Source organism: Hyperolius riggenbachi, chromosome 1 (genome assembly GCF_040937935.1).
Source record: "Hyperolius riggenbachi isolate aHypRig1 chromosome 1, aHypRig1.pri, whole genome shotgun sequence".
Taxonomy (NCBI): Eukaryota; Metazoa; Chordata; class Amphibia; order Anura; family Hyperoliidae; genus Hyperolius; species Hyperolius riggenbachi.
In genome coordinates, this window is record NC_090646.1 from 649,489,106 (window position 1) to 649,508,320 (window position 19,215).

Here is a 19,215-nt window from a genome sequence, read left to right on the forward strand (position 1 = left end):
AGGGGTGGGTGGAGCCAAAACTGTTGGGCCACACTGCAGCCATTTTGTTCTGTAGTGGTTCACTAGCGATGGGTGAAGCTAGCACTACTGAGCCACACTGCATCCATTTTGTTCTGTAGTAAAACTCTGGTGGTGGTGGGTGGAGTGTAATATGGTCACCATGACAACGTGTCATTCTTATGAATACCATTTATTTCAAGCAGTACTATCATCCTATGTTTTTGGATAGTCTCAAGTCGACTCTCCAAGCCAAGTCCACTCATGGCAAAATCAAAACCTCGAACAGCCCCCTTGAAGAGTACGACGGCGGCGGGGAGTCAGGCAAGAGGAGTCCCTCGGAGGAGCTGAAGGACCTGTGATCAGACCAGCACATCTCCAGGCCTCCATAACTATATTATTATTTATTGCTTTGTGTACAGAAATAGACTTAAAGAGAATAGTTTATATTATTATTATTATTTGGCGTTTGGAGCCCCGCACACTCATCCTCTGCTAGGCTGAGAACGCCGCCGTTGGGTTATGTTTGATCTGCGAGTTGCACATATTTTAGGTTATGTAAATATCTTGCACTAAACAGAAGGCCGGTGTAAATAAGTATTTTTTTAATTAAATATCTTAAAAAACCTCCCCAAAGTGTGCAGCTTTCTTGTGTCAGGGCAGGCGGGAGTGGTTGGGGTGTACAGTAGCGCTGTAACATTTGTGAACCCTTTGGCATTATCAGATTTCCTCTAAAACATGCTTGTTAATTTGTGTCAGAGGCAGAGCCCTTAAAGGATACCCGAGGTAACATGATGAGATAGACATGGGTTTGTACAGTGCTTAGCACAACAATAACTGCGCTGTGTTCTTTTTTTTTTTTTTTTCTCTCTGCCTGAAAGTGTTAAATATCAGGTATGTAAGTGGCTGACTCAGAACGTCCTCCTGACAGCACCCCTCCTATGAGACTTGTCTCCCTCCCAAACTTTGGACAGGAAGCTAGAAGATACAAATTTGCATAACAGGCAGGCAGGAGTAGTATATAAAGATGTTACTCACAAAAGGTATTCAGTTGTTTTTCCTGTCCCGGACGGGACGCTTTGAGAGGTCTCCAGGTGCTACTACGTCAGGCGGCGAGTGCAGCGTGCAGCGCGGGCATAGTAAGGCTGAGCAGGGGACTCAGCTGGTCCAGCGCACAGCGTGGAGGAGGCTTCTCCTAGAGATGCGGAAGCTTTATGGCGGCAGGAGCGCGAAACCGGAAGTTCCGGGTGGAAGTGACGTCATGCGCATGCGTCCCGCATGACGAGTCAGCTGACGGCATAGCGGCAGGGGCCGCGGCGGTGTTAAGATTGACTTCAGCTGCAGGTAATTAACAGGGGTATATATATGTGAATGTTAGCCACGATCACCATTGCTGTCGGTGATCATGGAGGACGCTGTAGGCCCTTCTCCTCTGACTTCTGCGGAGTCTGGCGCTATCCCCTCTCTGGTGAGCTGTAATTTTTCAGGCTTTGAGGGAGTTGATTTGTAATCATAGGTCCACCTTGTAAGGCTGACAGTCTGTCTTTATTTCTTTTTAGCCTAAAGCCCCAAAAGGTGATAAAGACAAAGACAAGGCTGTGTCTCAGCAAGGTCAAGGGGGACAATCTTCTGGTAGAACTGAGAAACGCTGTGTTATGTGCAACTCTCGTTTCTATTCTTCCTCTACGAAGAAACTGTGCCAGTCTTGTAGAGAGAAGGTGGTAAAGGAGGAATCCCCAGTGGTATTTAAGGACTTGATGGGATGGATGCGGTCTGAGATGGCCTCGGCCATTAAAGAGATAAAGGATTCAGCAATGGTGGAATCTACAGTTCCTTCTACTTCTGCTGCTGATACTGTGCCTGCTCCCTTACCAGCCCCGGTGATTGAGGGGCACAGTCAGTTAGAGGCTTCACCTCATCAAGTTGCAGCTAAACGTAAAAGAAAGGATAATGAATCAGGGGATTCAGATTTATCTGGAGAGGAAGGAGAGATTTCACCTTTGGAGGAGATTTCTGGGGAGGAGGAGGAAAACCCAGAGGTTACTCAGAAGTTTGCTTTCGCACCCAACTTAATGAAAGACTTGTTGTCGGCAATGCAAAATACTATGGGGATAACAGTGGAGCGGAAATCTTTGACCCCCTTGGATCAGATGTACGTGAGTTTGGCGGAACCCCAGAATTGTTTCATCCCAGTCCATTCCTCTCTAAAGTCAATGATTGGGAAGGAATGGGATGACCCTGAAAGGAGGGCATTTTGGCCCAAGTCTCTTTCTCGTCGTTATCCTTTCAGTCCGGAAGATCAAAAATTCTGGGGTCCGGTTCCCAAACTGGACCCGTCGTTTTCAAGGGTGTCGAGAAAATCCGATTTGCAGTTTGAGAACTTTGGGAATTTAAAAGACCCCATTGATAAAAAGATGGACAATCTGTTGCGTAGAGCTTGGGAGTCAGCATCTTTAACATTTAAACCAGCAGTGGCATCCACGGCAGTGGGACGATCCCTTAAAGCTTGGCTCACGCAGACTCAGTCTAAGATAGCTTCGGGGGTGCCCAGAGAAGAAATTTTAGAGGACTTTCCAGATTTGTTTAACGCTACTAATTACTTAACTGATGCAGCGGATGATACGGTTAAATTAACGGCCAGAACAACTGCCCTTGTCAACTCGGCAAGGAGAGGTATATGGGTAAAAACATGGCAGGGGGACAATTCGTCTCGCTCCAAGTTGTGTGGTTTGCCCTGTGAAGGTGAACTGTTATTTGGTTCAAAGCTAGACCAGACGCTAGAGAGAACCTCAGATTATAAGAAAAATTTTCCAACCAAAAAGAGAGCTTTTCAGTACAGGGGCCCTGTACTGAAACAAGGAACCTGAGGCAAAGATCCCACCTAAAAAGAAGTGGATTCCAAATAGAAACCAAAAAGGGAAGGCTCTTTTTCCCCGGTCCAACCAACCCAATAAGCAATGACGCCAGTATTCCAGTAGGGGGAAGGCTTTCCCACTACTACGAAACATGGTGCCAGCGGTTCACAAGTCAGTGGCTCTTGAAAATAATGTTGGAAGGTTACAAGATAGAATTCGAGTATCCCCCACCCCTGCAGTATGTGGTAACTCCACAGCCAAAATCACCAGACCAAAGGAAGGCATTACAGGAGGAGGTTGCTTCCCTTCTGGAAAAAAGAGTGATCCGAGAGGTACCATCCTGCCAGAGAGGCCAAGGGTTCTACTCACCAGTTTTTCTGATAAAAAAAGCCTCAGGGAGCCTTCAGATTTAATCTAAATTTAAAGGGGTTGAACAGGGCCGTAAAATACAGGAAGTTTCGAATGGACAATGTGAAGTTTGTAATAACCCTGTTGCAAAAAGACTGTTTTCTAGCTTCTCTGGACCTCAAAGATGCCTACCTGCATGTACCAGTTCATCTAGAGTCCCAGCAATTCCTAAGATTTGCAATTCACCTACAAGAAGAGGTAAGACATTTTCAATTTAATGTGTTACCTTTTGGGCTAGCTTCATCACCTTGGCTGTTCACAAAGGTGATGGCAGAAGTTTTGGCAGTCTTGAGGTGTAGGTCCATTAACATCATTGCTTACCTAGATGATTTATTGATTTGGGGTAATTCTTTACAGTCTGTAAGTGATCAGGTGAAGATATGCATTGATAGTCTAGAGTCTTTAGGCTGGTTAATTAACTGGTCAAAATCGGCGCTAATACCCAGCCAATCTATGGAATATCTGGGGTTTATTTTTTCCTCCCGCCAGCAAAGAGTATTTCTCCCAGAAAGAAAAGTTTCGGCAGTACTTAATTCTGTTCTTTCTTTTCAGAAATCAAGGTCCATCAGTATAAGAAAAGCCATGGCACTTCTCGGTCTGTTAAGCTCAGTCTTCCCTGCAGTACAATGGGGTCAATTCCATGCCAGGAACCTGCAGTTGTGGATACTAAGGAGCTGGAACAGGAACATTTCAGCACTAGAAAGGAAGATTCTGATCCCATACGGTGTGAAAGTGTCGTTAAACTGGTGGCAGGAACTGTCTCACCTATCGGAAGGCCGCATGTGGTTTTTTCCAGTACAAAGAATCATAACGACGGATGCCAGTACGTGGGGGTGGGGCGCTCACATGGACTCTCTACCAGCACAAGGGCAGTGGTCCAGGGCTATGGCAATAAGATCCTCCAACAGCAGAGAACTGGAAGCAGTATGGAGAAGCCTTCAATTCTTCAAGGATCAAATCAATCAGTGTCATGTCCTGATCAGGTCCGACAACAGCAGTGTAGTGGCTTACCTGAATCATCAGGGAGGAACAAGAAGTCGTCGGTTGTGGTCTCAGACAGCAAGGATTCTGCATTGGGCAGAGAGCAACTTAACATCCGTCAGAGCAGTTCATTTGAAGGGGACTTGCAATGTTGTGGCAGACTATCTCAGCAGGTCAGCGATATTACAAGACGAATGGTCTCTGAATCCAGAAGTATTTGTTCAGATCAGTCAGGCATGGGGCACCCCTGCAGTAGACTTATTCGCAAGGAGACAAAATTCAAAGTGTCTAAAGTTTTGCTCCCTGTATCCAAAGGACAATCCGTGGGAAATAGACGCTTTCTCGATAGAGTGGCGGTTGAACCTGATGTATGCATTTCCCCCAATACCTCTGATATCAAGGGTTCTGAACAAGATTATGCAGGACAGAGCACAAGTAATTCTCATAGTACCTTTCTGGCCGAAAAGACCGTGGTTTGCTCTGTTACAGAATTTAGCGATGTGTCAACCAATAATGTTACCAGTCAGAACAGATTTGTTGTCGCAGGGCCCAGTTCTTCACCCGGACTTCAAGCGTCTTCACCTTTCAGCATGGAGATTGAGTGGGGAATCCTGAAATCAAAGGGGTTTTCGGATAAACTTTCTGAGACGTTAATACAATCCCGCAAGAAGGTGACGAGGCAGATTTATCAGAAGACATGGAAAATTTACTGTGAATGGTGTACAAGGAAAGAGAAGGATTCTAGACTTTCCGCCTCAGCTCTGGAATTTCTTCAGGATGGATTTCAGATGGGGTTAAGTTCCAGCACTCTTAAAGTTCAGACAGCAGCTTTGAGTGTATATTTAGAGAGAAGATTAGCTCAGGAGGAGTTTTTTCTTCGTTTTTTTCAGGGAATTAAACGTCTCAGGCCTGTGGTGATATCTAAGGTGCCCCCTTGGGACTTGAATGTGGTGTTACAGAGTCTTTGTGAACATCCCTTTGAGCCTCTGGATCAGATTCCAGATAGATTTCTGACGTTGAAAACGGCCTTTCTTCTGGCAATCACCACAGCCAGGAGAGTCAGCGAACTTCAGGCCTTATCCATTAAGCCACCTTATTGTACCATCTCGGAGGATAGGATTACTCTACGTCCAGACTTTGCATTCCTTCCTAAAGTGACTTCAAAGTTTCATCGATCTCAGGAGATCTTTCTGCCATCATTCTGTGATAAACCAACTAATGAAAAGGAGAGGAAGCTTCATTGTTTGGATGTTAGAAGGTGTATCCTTCATTATCTTGAAAGGACTGCATCTTGGAGAAGATCAGATGCCTTGTTGGTGCTGTTTGCGGGGAAATTCAAGGGGAGGCAAGCCTCTAAGACATCAATTGCAAGATGGATCAGACAAACTATCACCGCGGCTTATCAGACTCAAGGGAGGCCTTTACCGACCTCAATTAAAGCTCACTCCACAAGAAGTGTATCAACATCTTGGGCAGAGAGGGCAGGCGCCTCGATAGAGCAGATTTGCAGAGCGGCCACCTGGTCCAGCCAAAATACGTTTGTCAAACATTATAGACTAAACTTATTAGCCAATATTGATCTAGCATTCGGAAGAAAGGTGTTGCAGGCAGTAGTCCCTCCCTAACTTATAATGTTCTTGTTTATCGTCTCATAGGAGGGGTGCTGTCAGGAGGACGTTCTGGGAAAGCCAAGCTTACCTCGGGTAATGTCTTTTCCAGTAGTCCGAGTGACAGCACCCCTCCGGCCCACCCTAATAAAGGGCATAATTAAATTAATCGTTTCAGCAGCATTTGGTGTCCGTGTCTTTTTTTTTATAACTGAATACCTTTTGTGAGTAACATCTTTATATACTACTCCTGCCTGCCTGTTATGCAAATTTGTATCTTCTAGCTTCCTGTCCAAAGTTTGGGAGGGAGACAAGTCTCATAGGAGGGGTGCTGTCACTCGGACTACTGGAAAAGACATTACCCGAGGTAAGCTTGGCTTTAATTAAATATCTTAAAAAACCTCCCCAAAGTGTGCAGCTTTCTTGTGTCAGGGCAGGCGGGAGTGGTTGGGGTGTACAGTAGCGCTGTAACATTTGTGAACCCTTTGGCATTATCAGATTTCCTCTAAAACATGCTTGTTAATTTGTGTCAGAGGCAGAGCCCTTAAAGGATACCCGAGGTAACATGATGAGATAGACATGGGTATGTACAGTGCTTAGCACAACAATAACTGCGCTGTGTTCTTTTTTTTTTTTTTTTTTTTTTCTCTCTGCCTGAAAGTGTTAAATATCAGGTATGTAAGTGGCTGACTCAGACAGGAAGTGACTACAGTGTGACCCTCACTGATAAGAAATTACTGATCTTTAAAGTTTAGATTTTACACAGCAAATCAACAGTTTATGATGATTTATTCCTGTGATACAAGGGCAGACATGTTCTGTTCGTCACAGGCTGAGGGCTGGAGATGCTATCAGCTTGCCTGTGTGTAATGTGACAAATTCAGTCCCCTCTCCTCCTCCCCTCTGCCTCTGAAATCTCTGGCTAGTAACCTCCTCCTGCCCAGACTGAGCTCCCATAAGCCCTTGCTACAGTGCCAAGGCACGCTAAAAAGCTGTGGGCGAGGCTGGTTTAGTTTATAGGGAATTAAAGTATTAAAACAAAAAAGTAGCAGTAGGGTATTGTACCGTGTTAGCCATCAGTAAAAGCAAGAAGTTTTAAATCAGGATGATACCATTTATTGGCTAACTAAAAATGAATAAAAATAAGCAAGCTTTCGGCCTTGCAGCCTTCGTCGGGCTTATATCCTGTTAGTTTGCAGGCTGGTGGTACAGACAGCTTATATACATGCAACATCAAAAGGGAAAAGGAAAACAGATTTTTTTTTCAAGCATAAATACATGTCATTAAGATGCCTTAATTCAATCAGACCATCTGAATGGGGTTAGAGGTTGTTAGCTAAGATAAGGATCCTTGTTTACGCCATGCTCACAGACCTAGGATTAGGATTGACCCAGAGGTATCGTAAATTCTTAGTTCACAAGTTCAGCTAGAATGGCTGAGAGAGTTTAAATATCATCAATCTCATACCAATATAGAAAATTGTTGTCCTTATTCAAACCGTTCTTCACAGCTTTGAACCAATTTATACATTTTGTTTCTGCTATTAATCGATCATTTGATGTTTTGAAGCCCCCCTTCAGGGCAGTGACACGAAGATCATCCATGCTGTGTCCGTTGGACCGAAAGTGTGTACCAACTGGGAGTCCAGATTTGGTATCATTAATAGTGTGCCTGTGTCCATTCATACGTTTGTGCAGTGTTTGTTCAGTTTCTCCCACGTACATAACATTGGGGCATTTAGCACACATGATCAGATATACCAGATTGGTGGAACCACAGGAAAATGTACCTTGTACTCTGTACTCCTGTTGTGAACCTGGTATCGTTACCCTGTCAGTGGAGTAAATGTGTCTGCAGGTCCCACATATTTTTTGTCGGCAGGGTGATGTTCCGTTTTGTTGAGGCCTATTCAAAGAACTCCTGACAATAATCTGTTTTAGATTGTGTGGTTGCCGATATGAGAACACCATTCAGATGGTCTGTTATATGTAAATATCCGGTTTCCCTTTTGATGTTGCATGTATATAAGCTGTCTGTACCACCAGCCTGCAAACTAACAGGATATAAGCCCGACGAAGGCTGCAAGGCCCGAAAGCTTGCTTATTTTTATTCATTTTTAGTTAGCCAATAAATGGTATCATCCTGATTTAAAACAAAAAAAGTATTTGGCTTGAGGAATGCCCTATAATCAATATGAAAGGAACACAAATATGCAATGAGCAAAAGTTTATCTCGGATCCACTTTAAAATGTAATTCCTTGAGAGCCATACAATGGCCTCAATTCTGGTAGGGTTATCAAATATTACCTCATGTGAGGTAATTTACCTCATGAGGTAATGACATTCAGCAATTCTGGTAGATTTGTCATGTTTTACCTCATGAGGTAAATTATGAGGTAATTTGTATTAATGTTACCAAAAATAGCCATTCTCATGGAAATTAGGGGGCATGTTAGCACATAATTTACAGATCAGTTTAAGACCTGCCTGTACCTGGAGGTAAAGTCAATTTGTATGCATTTTGCAGTTTTTAGTGTTCCTATTCAGGCTGTGTAATAGAAAAGAATAGAAATAAAACTCCAAATATTTACTGATTTTTTTTTTTTTATAAGGGATGCCTATAAATATACTTTTCATAGGTTGCTACATAATCAAATACACCTTCCTCAAAAAAAAAAAAAAAATCTTCCAAAGACTGTCCTAACAGAAGACAAAGGCCTCAATTCACTAAGATCATGCTGGAGATAATAAGGCAAGAGAAAACTTATCTTAACTGTAGTTATTTTCACACGCAGTTAATTAACAGCCTGTCTTTAACTCTGGAGTTATTTTAAGGATTGAAGAGTTAACTTAAACACAGAAGTGTTAACTTTAGGTTTGCCTGAGGTAAAATGTTTCCTGAATACTACATGCCTTATCACCATGGTAACAACTCTAGAAGAGTTATTAAAGACAGGAGATAATCTTAGTGCATTAAGGCCATTGACTACTATTTTTTTACTGCATGCTTAAAGAGTAACTGTCAGGCTGCAGAAGCTAATTTAAACCTCTATTCTCCTGTGTTAAACAGTTTAGACAGAAGCCAAAAAGGCATTACTAAAGATAAAAATCTCTCTTACATTTGATGTGTGCTTATCAGCAAAGCTAAGCTCCTAAGGAGGACGCAAGCCGCATTCCATACTGCAAAGCATTCTGGGGCCCTCCCCTCGGCTGCTAAGGAGAAGACGGGATCAAGTTTCAGCAGCTTCTAACTCAGTCCAGCCACAGCACAGATAAATCTCTGGGCAGAGTACACTGCAGGAGTCCGCTATTGTTCCTAGCCACATGGCTCATTAATATTCACTGCACACTGTGTTATTCTGTACGAGCTCCTCTGTGATCAGGAAGCAGGCAGGACATGAGGACACATTTGGCTTCACAAACATGGAACCTGCCATGGGCTGTCAGGAGCATCATTCTCTGCATATACTATATAAAAATTCTGTGAAATCCAAACGTGGACAGTGAAATGCATATGTAATGTAAGTACAGCCAATCTTTAGCTACTGATATATGTGTTTATTTTCTCTGAGACCTTATACCTAACAGCTCCTCTTTAACGCCGAAATACCTCTTGTTTTACCTCATCTTTCAGAATTGCTAAAAAAAAAAAAAAAAAAATAGAATACCTCATGAGGTATTTTACCTACAAAAAAAAAAATATTTACCTCACATAGCTACCAGAATTGAGGTCATTTAATGTGTAAAACTGGGGCAGTGCACATGCGCAGCAGAGGGCTGAGCCTGTTGCTATGGTGATGTGTATACAGTTGATTCTCCGGGCAGTGGAAGCGTCAGACACGTCTGCAGCTTCTATTGGTCTTCAGCAAAATCAGCAATTTCCCTGAGAGCCAGACAGGAGAAATACAGCTTGTACAATTAGCTAGCTCAGAGTTCCCCAACCCTGTCCTCAAGGCCCACCAACAGTACATGTTTTGCAGAAAACCACAAACATGCACAGGTGGGGTAATTAGTGTCTCACCAGAGCTAATTAACTACCTGTGGATTTCTACAAAACATGCACTGTTGGTGGGCCCTGAGGACAGGGTTGGGGAACACTGAGCTAGCTAACTTAAGGGTTGATTCACTTTGTAGGACGAGATCCCAGCACTTAGGCCCAATAGGCTACTTGTCAAGTGACTGGGATCTTACAAAGTCACTGGACCTGACAGGGTTCAGGGTGGGACAATTGGAGCTGCCATTAGTTTTGGGGGGCGCACGAGCAGGGCTGGCTCTAGACCTTTTGCAGCCTAAGGCAAACTTGTGAGGATGCTGATGCCACCAAGAAGTGGGAGCAGCATGTTCAGACCCCCTCCCCCCAGGGCTCCCCTCCAGCTATTTTGCCTACATTTAAAGAGAATCTGTACTCTAAAATTCTTACAATAAAAAAAAAACCACACCATTCTATTCATTGTGTTCTCCTGGGCCCCTCGGTGCTGTTTCTGCCACTCCCTGCTGCGATCCTGGCTTGTAATTGCCAGTTTTAGGCAGTGTTTACAAACAAAAGACATGGCAAGTGATAGGCTGAGAACACCTAAGTCTGACTCATGCAGAGCTTGGAGAGGGTGTGTAAAGCTTCTCTGCCTATCATAAGCAGTGCAGCACATTCCACACATTCCAGCCTGAGCCCGACAGAGGAAAGATGATTTACTACAGAGACTGTGCAACTAGAAAAGGCTGCAGTATGCCAGAGCACATTAGAACAGGTATAGGAACTTGTAGGATAGAAGAAATAAGGCTCAACATTTTGTTACAGAGTCTTCAAGTAATCCACCGCTCTTGTCACTTGCTGCAATGCCGCCCACTAGTCATGGGCGGCATTTCAGGAAGTGACGTAAGCGGTGGAACACACTGGAACGGGAGGAAGGCGAGTCATTGCTTCCCCAGGCCCGCTCGCCGATTACTTAAAGCGGACCCAAACATCTTTTTTTTAATTAAAAATATTTAGTTGCACCACTCTGACACATACAAAGATAAATAAACACTCCTTCAAACCTATGAGCATTTCAGTGCATGCTTTTCACCCTTCTCTTTTCATAACTATACTGGGGGCAGCCATTAGCAATTCCTCCATTGCCGGACATCACCTACTCCACCAGTTTGCCGGATTTTGTCCCGGCAATTTGAAAGGAAGGGAGGGGTTCCTCCAATAAATGTAAAATATTTTATATTTGTCATCATGCAGCTGAAAAAAGGCTATTTATTATTATAATTTAGAAAATAGATTTTATTTCTGAAATCTTGTATTTTTAATTTGGGTCCACTTTAAATGCAGGCAAAATAGCTGGAGGGGGAGCCTAGCTGTGCCTGCTGCTCTCCCCCTTCCTGACTGCTACCCCCCTCCAGCTCTGTGCCCCCCCAATTTCTGCTGCCTGAGGAACCTGCCTCACCCCACCTCATGGGTGGCCCGGGGCTGAGCAGTAGCAAGTTAGCAGTGCATGCTACAGCAGTAGCATGCCTACTTTGAAAATGTTACTTGCACTGCCACACTAACCCGTGCTGCTTGAGCTGTGTAGCTTAGTGAATCAACCTCTAACTGTGAGCCAGATGTAACCATCAAAAGAGCCACATCTGGCTCCCGAGCCATAGCTTCCCTAACCCTGCTGTAAGTATTTGACATTATCAGATCTGACAAGATTAGCTGCATGCTTGTGTTCCTTCAGACACTACTGCATCCAAATAGACCAGCAGGACTGCCAGGCAACTGGTATTTCTTAAAAAAGACCTGAACTAAGTTCTCTCTGCTCTGAAAGATATGCAACACCATAATTGTACAGCTGATACAAATCCTAAACGAAATCTGCACTGTTTCTGCTTCCTGATTCATGGAAGAAGACATTAACCTCCAGTGCTTTCAAATGGCCTTATCTGCCATAGGCAGTCATGTGAGATGGGGAGAGATCAGATTACAACTTGTGATTAGGCACAAATGAGGGGGGGATTAAACAGGCTAAACTCTATATACATACAAGGTGCATTCCTCTGTGTATTTCTTCAGTCCTGTGCATGAGTTCAGGTCCACTTTAAAAGGAAAATATGGCAGCCTCCATATACTCACTACAGTTGTCCTTTAAGACCCACAATCTATAGCTGGCAGACTGCAGACACTTTACTCATGCACAAGGGAGCTTTTTATCTCCATGTCCTCTACTACAATTCTATACTGTACCAGTTCTGAGTCCATAAACAAAGAATTGTTTCCTGTTCATTACCAGTTTGTGGTTTTTTTTTTTTTCCACACAAAAATAAAACCAAAACCTCCATAAAGGGGATGAGCAGGATCTACAGACCCCAGAGTCCTTAAAACTGAAGAGAAAAAAAAACGTTGGCTCTGCAATCTGGGGTGTTCTGTGCCTGTGCTGGCTCATGGTTAGACTGCAACTGTTGGCCCCAACGGGAAGACTTTCGGGGCAAATTGCAGATAATCTAGGTTGGTGGCAGCGCATGGCAAGTGACTGAACAGCCCGGAGGAAGCCCCATGTACACCACCCCCAGGTTCGCTTTACATGTATGGGTGTAAATCTGATTGCCAAAATGGTGTGCAAATGAGTAGGGAGGCTGGGTGACATCTTTGTCTAGATCCATTCCAGGGAGTGCTTTTGTAAAGAACAAACAAGATAAGAACCCACCATGAAGAGATTGACTAGCCCAAAATTGGTCAGATCTGTCCTGCCTATTGTAAGCAGCAATGTGGCAGTGATTTATAGTGCCTTGTTCCCTGGGAGACTGTTGAGTGTAATGGTTAAGGGCTCTGACACAGGAGACCTGGGTTTGAATCTCGACTCTGCCTGTTCATTAAGCCTGCACCTATTCAGTAGGAGATCTTGGGCAAGTCTCCCTAACACTGCTACTACCTATAGAGCGCATCCTAGTGGCTGCAGCTCTGGCGCTTTGAGTCCTCCAGGAGAAAAGCACAATATAAATGTTCTGTGTGTTTGTTTGTTGAGACTGTTGCCAGACACATTGGTAGCCTGCAGGCCAATGGCACATCCTGTTGCTAAATGAGCTGCACAAACATGAGCATAGCAGACAAGGTACAGGAAGACTTTAGAAGTAATGGAAAAATGTGTTCCTATCCCAACAAATCTGCACACGACAGTGTAGCTAGTTCTCAAGTCACTGCTCACACTGAGGCTTGTCTATTACCAAACAGCTCCAGGACCAACAAGGCTCGGTGCACAATACCCCACAGCCACAATGTGAATGGTCAGTCATTGGGGTGCACGTGTAGTGCTAGGTACACAACATACAATTCTCTGTTAAGCCTCATCTACACGGTAGATGAGGCAGCGATGTGGCTTATCAATCGAGCCGCGGATGCTGGACTTGAATCCAGACAAGCTGGACTTGAATCTACAGGCACACATGACCAAACGACAAATACAACTCTAAAAGTGTCTAACCTCTCTGACTATGACCTGTCCCTAGACCAAATCAATATATTACAGAAGGGACTGACGTTTGTACCGACAACAAGTTTTTCTGCATTTGAGTGGACCAAGGATGTATACTTATTTGCTAGGAAATTAGCCCTGTTAAAGACATATGATAGCCAAGAGGCTAAAGAAAGACGAGCAGGGACAACTGACAGAAGCATTGGCTACCCTAAATGATTTACAGGAAAGTGAACATGGAGTGAATTCCATGGCACCAAAAAGTAACCTTAAAGCAGTAGGATCAGCCATACTATGCCAGGGAAAAAAAACACATATATAAGTAGATAAATACTAGATCTACTTACATAACACATGTATTATACTGTCCACGTTTTGATTTCAGTGAATGTTATATAGTAAATGACGAGAATTCTGTTCCTGGTGGGGGCCATGTCTTTTGCCCACAGTTAAGGCTAACTAGTGATGTCATTTCTGCCCTTTACTTTTTTTTTTCCTTGTCTCCTCCAATCGCTTAGTCACCTCAGCCTTGCTTGTACACACAAGTGAGTAGGGGATTAGGTTTCAGATAAGCAGCTGGCAGGGAAATAAAGGGAAGAGGAGGAATAGATTATAGATAAAAGAACCCCCAGCATGCAATTCTTTGGCACCGACTACTAAAGGGCCAGTGTTACTTAAAGAGAAACTCCAACCTAGAATTGAACTTTATCCCAATCAGTAGCTGATACCCCCTTTTACATGATAAATATGCTTTTCACAAACAGACCATCAGGGGGCGCTGTATGACTGATTTTGTGCTGAAACCCCTCCCACAAGAAGCCCAGGGACCTCTTACTTTTGCCAGTTTGTTACAATGTAACAAGGTTCACAGACAGGAAATAGCTGTTTATAGCTGTCTAACAGCCAAAACTGCTAGCAGCAGCTACATAACCTGCCCACAGTAAATATGTCACCATGTAATAAATGTCAGAATGTAAATCGGGGAGAGGAAAGATTTTACAATGAGCAAACACTGACTAAATCATTTATACATAATTATTGTAAAAATGAAGCACTTTTTTTATTACATTACTAGCTGATTGCCCGGCGTTGCCCGGGTATGTATTTGGCTGGTGTTGGCTCCGCCTACTTTTTCTAACCCTAACACACAAACACTCAATGACCAAGTTTGTGAGCTTTGCTGTCTTTGGTATCAATAATCTGCACTGAAATTAAACAAATCTGATTGGCTGTGTGGCTCCACCCCCTTTTCTCAATTAGAATCCCAGTCACCCAATAACCAACTGTACCAGGTTTGAGGCCTGTGCCATTAACAGTTCACGAATGGTAGCAATTAAATATTCCCCTTGAAAAGCAACAGGTGAAGTTTGATTCACTTTTGTAGGCTCCACCCACTTTTCTGAATATTAATCCCAGTCACCCAATGACCAACTGTGCAAAGTTTAAAAACCCTGCCATTAACAGTGTAAGAATGGCTGCAGTTTACATTTTCCCAGTGAAATTTGTATTTGTCTCCACCCACTGATGACCCGGCGTTGCCCGGGTATGTATTTGACTGGTGTTGGCTCCGCCCACTTTCTAACCCTAACACACAAACACTCAATGACCAAGTTTGTGAGCTTTGGGGTCCTTGGCATCAATAATTTGTATATTCCCATAGAAATTAAACAAATCAGATAGGCTGTTTGTGGCTCCGCCCCTCTCCAGCATTTGAACCCCAGTCACCCAATGACCAACTGTAGCAGGTTTGAAGCATCTGCTATTAACAGTGTAAAAATGGCAGCAATTTAAATATTCCACTTGAAAATCAACAGGTGAGTTTTGATTGGCTATTATAGGCTCCACCCACTTCCCTGAATATTAATCTCAGTCACACAGTGACCATCTGGGCAAAGTTTGGGAACCCTGAAATAAACAGCGTAAGAAAGGCTGCAGTTTACACTTTCCCAGTGAAAATTGTTTTTGGATCCGCCCACTTTTTGTAACCTGGACACAGTCACTTCTCAATGTCCAAGTTTGTGAGTTTTGGGGTCCTTGGCAGTTTACAATTTACCAGAAAAAAATCTGTTTTTAACTCCACCCACTTTTTGTAACCTTGACACACAGTCACTACTCAATGACCAAGTTTGTGAGCTTTTGGGTTCCTGGCATCAAAATTGTGCTAATGGAAGCAGTTAATCCAGCAAAGAAATCTGGCTGTTTTTGGCTCCGCCCCTTTACTGAATTTGAACCCCAAACACTTAACGACCGACTGTAGCAGGTTTGAGGCCTCTGCCATTAACAGTGTAAGAATGGCTGCAATTTCAATATTCCCCTTGAAAATCAATAGGTGAATTTTGATTGGCTCTTTTAGGCTCCACCTACTTTTCTGAATGTTAATCCTAGTCACCCAGTGACCAACTGTGTGAAGTTTGAGAACCCTGCCATTAACAGTGTAAGAAAAGCTGCAGTTTACATTTCCCCATGTAAAAAGTTAGTTGTTTTTGGCTCCGTCCACTATTCTAATCTTGACATACAGTCACTTAATGACCAAGTTTATGAGCTTTGGGGTCTTTGGCATCAATAATTTGCATTTTACAATTGAAATTAAATAAATCTGATTGGCTGTTTTTGGCCTGCTCCCTTCAGAATTTAAACCCCATTCTCCCAGTGACTGACTGTAACAGATGTTAGGCCTCTGACATTAAGAGTGCATGAATGGCAGCAATGTAAATATTCCCCTTGAAAATCAAAAGGTGAATTTTGATTGGCTGCTGTAGGCTCCACTCACTTTTCTGAATATTAGTCCCAGTCACCCAGTGGCCAAGTGTGTCACGTTTGAGAACCCTGCCAATAACAGAATGGCTGAAATCAATCTAACAAATCTGATTGGTTGTTTGTGGCTCCACCCCTTTAGTGAATTTGGACCCTTGTCACCCAATGACTGACTGTATCAGGTTTGAGGCCTCTGCCACTAACAGTGTAAGAATGGCAGCAACATGACTATTCCCCTTGAAAATCAATAGGTACATTTTGATTGACTGTTGTAGGCTCCACCCACATTTCTGAATATTCATCCCAGTCACCCAGTGGCCAATTGTGTAAAGTTTGGGAACCCTGCAATGTAAAAAATGAAGTTGTTGGCCCGCCCTCTTTTTCTAACCTTGACAGTCACTCAGTTATCAAGTTTATCAGCTTTGGGGTCCTTGGTATCAATACTTTCTATATTCCCATTGAAAAATAAACAAATCTGGCTGTTTGCGGTTCCGCCCCCTTCCTGAATTTGGACCCTAGTCACCCAGTGACCAACTGTAAAAGGTTTGAGGCATCTGCTATTACCAGTATAAGAGAATGGTAGCAGATGAAATATTCCCTTTGAAAATCAAAAGGTGAATTTTTATTGGCTGTTGTAGGCTCCACCCACCTTCCAAAATCTTAATCTGTCAACCAATGACCAACTGTGCAAAGTTTGAGAACCCTGCCATTAACAGTGTAAGAATGGCTGCAGTTTATATTTTCCCAGTAAAAGTTGTTTTGGCTCCGCCCACTTTTTGTAACCTTGACACACAGTCACTCAATGACCAAGTTTGTGAGCTTTCAGGTTCCTGACATCAAATTTGTGTGAATGGAAGCAGTTTATCCACCAAGGAAATCTGATTGGCTATATGTGGCCCCGCCCCTTTAGTGAATTTGGACCCCAGTCACCCAATGACCGACTGTAGCAAGTTTGAAGCCTCTGCCATTAAAAGTGTAAGAATAGCAGCAGTTTAAATATTCCCCTTGAAAATCAATAGGTGAATTTTGATTGGCTGTTGTAGGCTCCACCCACTTTCCTGAATATTAATCCCAGTCACCCAGTGACCAAGTGTGCCAAGTTTGAAAACCCTGCGAGTGTAAGAATGGCTGCAGTTAAGATTTTCCCATTTAAAATTAATGGCTGAAATTTGATTGGCTGTTTTATGCTCCACCCACTTTTCCTGGAATTGTAACCTCGGTCACGAAGTGACCAACTGTGCCAAGTGTGGGGACTCTGGCTTGATTACTGTGAGAATGGCAGCCTTTTACATTTTTTCTATTGACTTGAATGGGTGGAATCTGATTGGCTGTTTGTAGCTCCGCCCAGGTGTGCAGGGGGGCCGCGAGACACCCAGAACATATCATCCCAGGTAGTAAGGGATCTGCATACCAAGTTTCGTTCAAATCGGTCAAACCATTTTTGCGTGATCGCGGCACATACACACACACACATACACACACATACACATACACACACACACACACACACACATACATCCGATTTTATATATATAGATTTTCACTGGAGTTCCTCTTTAACCAGTTTACCCCCGGCGGTACGAATTTCTCCGTCCCTTTTTCCATCCATTCACCCCCAGGGACGGAGAAATCCGTACCGTCCGCGCACCTGCCGCTCATGCACGCCGCCGCCGCCCCCTCGGAGATCAATGAACGGGAAAATCCATTCCCGTTCGTTGATCTAACCCCCGCAATGATCCGCTGCTTCTATTAGAAACAGCACGATCATTGTGATTCTCCCAGCCTCCTACTGCTTCCTGTAAGCGTCCTTCCGGACGCTTACAGGTCACATGTAAACAGACTCACTGTGGCCATCTTGTGGCCAAATAGTAAACTACACCCTAAAAGCATTTTACACATACAAATGTATTGGATTACACAATAAATTAACTCATTACCTCCCACACTCCAATTTTTATTTTTTTTTTGTAATTTAAAAAAAACAAAACAAAAATACAATAAAAAGCCAAGCTTACCTCGGGTAATGTCTTTTCCAGTAGTCCGAGTGACAGCACCCCTCCTATGAGACTTGTCTCCCTCCTAAACTTTGGACAGGAAGCTAGAAGATACAAATTTGCATAACAGGCAGGCAGGAGTAGTATATAAAGATGTTACCCACCAAAGGTATCCAGTTATAAAAAAAGACACGGACAACATATGCTGCTGAAACAATACTTTAATTATCCCCTCTAATAGGGTGGGCCGGAGGGGTGCTGTCACTCGGACTACTGGAAAAGACATTACCCGAGGTAAGCTTGGCTTTCCCAGAACGTCCTCCTGACAGCACCCCTCCTATGAGACGATAAACAAGAACATTATACACTAGGGAGGGACTACTGCCTGCAACACTTTTCTTCCAAATGACAGATCAGTATTGGCTAATAAGTTTAGTCTATAATGTTTCACAAACGTATTTTGGCTGGACCAGGTGGCCGCTCTGCAAATCTGCTCTATCGAGGCGCCTGCCCTCTCTGCCCAAGATGTTGATACGCCTCTTGTGGAGTGAGCTTTAATTGAGGTTGGTAAAGGTCTCCCTTGAGCCCGATAAGCCGCAATGATAGCTTGTCTGATCCATCTTGCAATTGATGGTTTAGAGGCTTGCCTTCCTTTGAATTTCCCCGCAAACAGCACCAACAAGGCATCTGATTTTCTCAAAGATACAGTCCTTTCCAGATAATGAAGGATACACCTTCTAACATCCAAACAATGAAGTTTCTTCTCCTTCTCATTCGTTGGTTTATCACAGAATGATGGCAGAAAGATCTCCTGAGATCGATGAAATTTTGAAGACACTTTAGGAAGGAATGCAAAGTCTGGACGCAGAGTAATCCTATCCTCTGAGATAGTACAATAAGGTTGCTTAATGGATAAGGCCTGAAGTTCGCTGACTCTCCTGGCTGTGGTGATTGCCAGAAGAAAGGCCGTTTTCAACGTCAGAAGTTTATCCGGAATCTGATCCAGAGGCTCAAAGGGATGTTCACAAAGACTCTGCAACACGATATTCAAGTCCCAAGGAGGCACCTTAGATATCACCACCGGCCTGAGACGTTTAATTCCCTGAAAAAAACGAAGAAAAAACTCTTCCTGAGCTAATCTTCTTTCTAAATATACACTTAAAGCTGCTGTCTGAACCTTAAGAG

General features: G+C 43.5%; 3 protein-coding genes across 6 annotated transcripts in view; all 3 read left to right on the plus strand.

Moving 5' to 3' along the window:
- LOC137531568 (E3 SUMO-protein ligase PIAS2-like) overlaps positions 1-633 on the plus strand; it is a 36,557-nt gene extending 35,924 nt beyond the window's left edge. For 2 of the 4 annotated variants that reach the window (XM_068251513.1, XM_068251493.1), the window contains exon 14: positions 201-633. In XM_068251513.1, coding sequence (XP_068107614.1) covers positions 201-359 — 159 coding nt within the window. In that variant the 3' untranslated portion in view covers positions 360-633. The remainder of the gene's footprint in view (positions 1-200) is intronic. The other 2 variants (XM_068251503.1, XM_068251522.1) reach the window with 2 other exon arrangements.
- Positions 1-19,215, plus strand: part of ST8SIA5 (ST8 alpha-N-acetyl-neuraminide alpha-2,8-sialyltransferase 5) — a 989,793-nt gene that overhangs the window by 703,693 nt on the left and 266,885 nt on the right. The gene's annotated exons all lie outside the window — the stretch shown is intronic.
- On the plus strand, positions 3,356-6,020 carry LOC137531585 (uncharacterized). Its single transcript, XM_068251533.1, has 2 exons — positions 3,356-3,458; positions 3,813-6,020. Exon 2 carries the CDS (start codon positions 3,887-3,889, stop codon positions 5,864-5,866), a length of 1,980 nt encoding a protein of 659 aa, XP_068107634.1. The 5' UTR covers positions 3,356-3,458; positions 3,813-3,886; the 3' UTR covers positions 5,867-6,020.

Coding starts and splice junctions, on each gene's coding strand:
- LOC137531585 (XM_068251533.1), top strand. CDS start 3,887: ATGGGGTCAATTCCATGCCAGGAACCTGCAGTTGTGGATACTAAGGAG.